The sequence below is a fragment of the Lampetra fluviatilis genome, chromosome 56 (assembly GCF_964198595.1).
Source record: "Lampetra fluviatilis chromosome 56, kcLamFluv1.1, whole genome shotgun sequence".
In the NCBI taxonomy this organism is placed as follows: Eukaryota; Metazoa; Chordata; class Hyperoartia; order Petromyzontiformes; family Petromyzontidae; genus Lampetra; species Lampetra fluviatilis.
In genome coordinates this window covers 9153276-9158142 of record NC_136330.1, presented here as the reverse complement: position 1 = coordinate 9158142, position 4867 = coordinate 9153276, and the positions used below count along the sequence as shown (strand labels likewise).

Here is a 4867-nt window from a genome sequence, read left to right as displayed (position 1 = left end):
CACTCTGTGCTGCACTACCCTGTGTGCTGCACTACCCTGTGAGCTGCACTACCTCACCCTGTGAGCTGCACTACCTCACCCTGTGAGCTGCACTACCGCACCCTGTGTGCTGCACTACCTCACCCTGTGAGCTGCACTACCTCACCCTGTGAGCTGCACCACCTCACCCTGTGAGCTGCACTACCTCACCCTGTGAGCTGCACTACCTCACCCTGTGAGCTGCACCACCTCACCCTGTGAGCTGCACTACCCTGTGAGCTGCACTACCGCACTCTGTGTGCTGCACTACCCTGTGTGCTGCACTACCCTGTGTGCTGCACTACCCTGTGTGCTGCACTACCTCACCCTGTGAGCTGCACTACCCTGTGAGCTGAACTACCGCACTCTGTGTGCTGCACTACCTCACCCTGTGAGCTGCACTACCTCACCCTGTGAGCTGCACCACCTCACCCTATGTGCTGCACTACCTCACCCTGTGTGCTGCACCACCTCACCCTGTGAGCTGCACTACCTCACCCTGTGAGCTGCACCACCTCACCCTGTGAGCTGCACTACCTCACCCTGTGAGCTGCACCACCTCACCCTATGTGCTGCACCACCTCACCCTGTGTGCTGCACCACCTCACCCTATGTGCTGCACTACCTCACCCTGTGAGTTGCACTACCGCACCCTGTGAGCTGCACCACCTCACCCTGTGCGCTGCACTACCTCACCCTGTGTGCTGCACCACCTCACCCTGTGAGCTGCACTACCTCACCCTGTGAGCTGCACCACCGCACCCTGTGTGCTGCACTACCTCACCCTGTGAGCTGCACTACCTCACCCTGTGAGCTGCACTACCTCACCCTGTGAGCTGCACCACCTCACCCTGTGAGCTGCACGACCTCACCCTGTGAGCTGCACTACCTCACCCTGTGAGTTGCACTACCTCACCCTGTGAGCTGCACCACCTCACCCTGTGTGCTGCACCACCTCACCCTGTGAGCTGCACTACCTCACCCTGTGAGCTGCACCACCTCACCCTGTGAGCTGCACTACCTCACCCTGTGAGCTGCACTACCTCACCCTGTGAGCTGCACCACCTCACCCTGTGAGCAGCACTACCTCACCCTGTGAGCTGCACAACCTCACCCTGTGAGCTGCACCACCTCACCCTGTGAGCTGCACTACCTCACCCTGTGAGCTGCACTACCTCACCCTGTGAGCTGCACTACCTCACCCTGTGGGCTGCACCACCGCACCCTGTGAGCTGCACTACCTCACCCTGTGAGCTGCACAACCTCACCCTGTGAGCTGCACCACCTCACCCTGTGAGCTGCACCACCTCACCCTGTGTGCTGCACTACCTCACCCTGTGAGCTGCACCAACTCACCCTGTGTGCTGCACTACCTCACCCTGTGAGCTGCACTACCTCACCCTGTGAGCTGCACTACCCTGTGTGCTGCACTACCTCACCCTGTGAGCTGCACTACCCCACCCTGTGAGCTGCACTACCCTACCCTGTGAGCTGCACTACCTCACCCTGTGTGCTGCACCACCTCACCCTGTGAGCTGCACTACCTCACCCTGTGAGCTGCACTACCCCACCCCAGGGCTGCACCGCTAGACACCGGCGCTGAACATCTTCACCGCTGGTGCACACGGAAGGAGTGAGGGCAGTCGCCACCAACCGAGATAACGCCCAGGGCGGCAGGTAGCAGGGGCTGGGTGGGTGAGCGGGGAGCAGGGAGGAGGAGGAGGAGAGCGGGCGGGTTTTACTGATCGCTCGAGCCAAGGGGAGACCACTTCTGCTGTCTGCGGCAGCTGAAGTCATCGCCGTCCTCCGCTCCGCTCAAGTGACCACTCTGCCGGATTAGCGGCACCATGGGGAAGAAGAAGCAGCCATCGGACGCAGGTGAGCAGCTCGGCTTCGTGATACTCCCTTGTGCAAGTCTCCCTGTGTGGCCTCACGTCACGAGCTCACCTGTGGTGTCAGCACACCGGTGAAGGCTGAGAGAGCTGAGTGGCGGGGCCGAGTCTGGTGATGATCTGCAAGGGACGCGGTCAGGAGTGGGGAGGTGAGGGATGCGGGTAGGTGAGGGGTGTGGAGGTGAGGGGTGTGGAGGTGAGGGGTGGGGAGGTGAGGGGTGTGGAGGTGAGGGGTGTGGAGGTGAGGGGTGGGGAGGTGAGTGGGGAGGTGAGGAGTGTGGAGGTGAGGGGTGGGGAGGTGAGGGGTGTGGAGGTGAGGGGTGTGGAGGTGAGGGGTGTGGAGGTGAGGGGTGTGGAGGTGAGGGGTGGGGAGGTGAGTGGGGAGGTGAGGAGTGTGGAGGTGAGGGGTGGGGAGGTGAGTGGGGAGGTGAGGGGTGTGGAGGTGAGGGGTGTGGAGGTGAGGGGTGGGGAGGTGAGGGGTGGGGAGGTGAGGGGTGGGGAGGTGAGTGTGGAGGTGAGGGGTGTGGAGGTGAGGGGTGTGGAGGTGAGGGGTGTGGAGGTGAGGGGTGGGGAGGTGAGGGGTGGGGAGGTGAGTGGGGAGGTGAGGGGTGGGGAGGTGAGTGGGGAGGTGAGGAGTGTGGAGGTGAGGGGTGGGGAGGTGAGGGGTGGGGAGGTGAGGGGTGGGGAGGTGAGGGGTGGGGAGGTGAGGAGTGTGGAGGTGAGGGGTGTGGAGGTGAGGAGGTGAGGGGTGTGGAGGTGAGGGGTGGGGAGGTGAGGGGTGGGGAGGTGAGGGGTGGGGAGGTGAGGGGTGGGGAGGTGAGGGGTGTGGAGGTGAGGGGTGGGGAGGTGAGGGGTGGGGAGGTGAGGGGTGGGGAGGTGAGGGGTGGGGAGGTGAGGGGTGGGGAGGTGAGGGGTGTGGAGGTGAGGGGTGTGGAGGTGAGGGGTGGGGAGGTGAGGGGTGGGGAGGTGAGGGGTGGGGAGGTGAGGGGTGGGGAGGTGAGGGGTGGGGAGGTGAGGGGTGTGGAGGTGAGGGGTGTGGAGGTGAGGGGTGGGGAGGTGAGTGGGGAGGTGAGGGGTGTGGAGGTGAGGGGTGTGGAGGTGAGGGGTGGGGAGGTGAGGGGTGGGAGGTGAGGGGTGGGGAGGTGAGGGGTGTGGAGGTGAGGGGTGGGTGAGGGTGAGGTGGGGGTGTGGTGGTGAGGGGTGGGGTGGTGAGGAGGTGGGGGTGGGGGGTGAGGAGGTGAGGTGGGGTGTGGAGGTGTGGGGTGTGGAGGTGAGGGGTGGGGAGGTGAGGGGTGGGGAGGTGAGGGGTGGGAGGTGAGGGGTGGGAGGTGAGGGGTGTGGAGGTGAGGGGTGGGGTGGTGGTGGGGTGGTGGGAGGTGAGGGGTGTGGAGGTGAGGGGTGGGGAGGTGAGGGGTGTGGGAGGTGAGGGGTGGGGGTGAGGGTGGGGTGGGGGTGGTGGGGTGGTGGGGTGTGGAGGTGAGGGAGTGTGGAGGTGGGTGGGTGGGGTGGGGGTGAGGGGTGTGGAGGTGAGGGGTGTGGAGGTGAGGGGTGTGGAGGCGAGGGGTGTGGAGGTGAGGTGTGGAGGGAGGAGTGTGGAGGGAGGAGGTGGAGGCGGGGTGTGGAGGCGGGAGTGTGAGGGAGGGGTGTGGAGGTGAGGGGTGGGGAGGTGAGGGTGTGGAGTGGGGTGGGGAGGTGAGGGGTGTGGAGGTGAGGGGTGTGGAGGTGAGGGTGTGGAGGTGAGGGGTGTGGAGGTGAGGAGTGTGGAGGTGAGGGGTGTGGAGGCGAGGAGTGTGGAGGCGAGGGGTGGGGAGTGGGGTGTGGAGGTGAGGAGTGTGGAGGTGAGGGGTGGGGAGGTGAGGGGTGGGGAGGTGAGGAGTGTGGAGGTGAGGGGTGTGGGAGGTGAGGGGTGTGGAGGTGAGGGGTGTGGAGGTGAGGGTGTGGAGGTGAGGGGTGTGGAGGTGAGGGTGTGGAGGTGAGGGGTGTGGAGGTGAGGAGTGTGGAGGGAGGGTGGGGAGGTGAGGGGTGTGGAGGTGAGGAGTGTGGAGGTGAGGGGTGGGGAGGTGAGGGGTGTGGAGGTGAGGAGTGTGGAGGTGAGGGTGTGGAGGTGAGGGGTGTGGAGGTGAGGAGTGTGGAGGTGAGGGGTGGGAGGTGAGGGTGTGGAGGTGAGGGTGTGGGAGGTGTGAGGGGTGTGGAGGTGAGGTGTGGAGGTGAGGAGTGTGGAGGTGAGGGTGTGGTGAGGGTGTGGAGGTGAGGAGTGTGGAGGTGAGGAGTGTGGAGGTGAGGGGTGTGGAGGTGGGTGTGGTGAGGTGTGGAGGTGGGGGTGTGGTGGTGAGGTGTGGAGGTGAGGGGTGTGGAGGTGTGGGTGTGGGGGTGGGAGTGTGGGGGTGGAGGTGAGGGGTGTGGAGGTGAGGAGTGTGGAGGTGAGGGGTGTGGAGGTGAGGGGTGTGGAGGTGGGGTGTGGAGGTGGGGTGGAGGTGAGGGGTGGGAGGTGAGGGGTGTGGAGGTGAGGGGTGGGAGGTGAGGGGTGTGGAGGTGAGGGGTGGGGTGGTGAGGAGTGTGGAGGTGAGGGGTGGGGAGGTGAGGGGTGGGGAGGTGAGGGGTGTGGAGGTGAGGGGTGTGGAGGTGAGGAGTGTGGAGGTGAGGAGTGTGGAGGTGAGGGGTGGGGAGGTGAGGGTGTGGAGGTGAGGGTGTGGAGGTGAGGGGTGTGGAGGTGAGGGGTGGGGTGGTGAGGAGTGTGGAGGTGAGGGGTGTGGAGGTGTGGAGGTGAGGGGTGTGGAGGTGAGGGGTGGGGAGGTGAGAGGTGGGGAGGTGAGGGGTGGGGAGGTGAGGGGTGGGGAGGTGAGGAGTGGGGTGGTGAGGAGTGTGGAGGTGAGGGGTGTGGAGGTGAGGGGTGGGGAGTGAGGGGTGTGGAGGTGAGGGGTGTGGAGGTGAGGAGTGTGGAGGTGAGGGGTGGGGAG

At 65.3% G+C, this 4867-nt stretch overlaps 1 protein-coding gene across 1 annotated transcript in view; it reads left to right on the top strand.

Annotated features, from left to right (window-relative positions):
• Positions 1–1865: 1865 nt before the first annotated feature.
• The window catches only part of LOC144950146 (solute carrier family 15 member 1-like), a 63836-nt gene continuing 60834 nt past the window's right edge, over positions 1866–4867 (top strand). The window contains exon 1 of the mRNA XM_078880208.1: positions 1866–1913. Within this exon, the coding sequence (XP_078736334.1) occupies positions 1866–1913 (48 nt within the window). The remainder of the gene's footprint in view (positions 1914–4867) is intronic.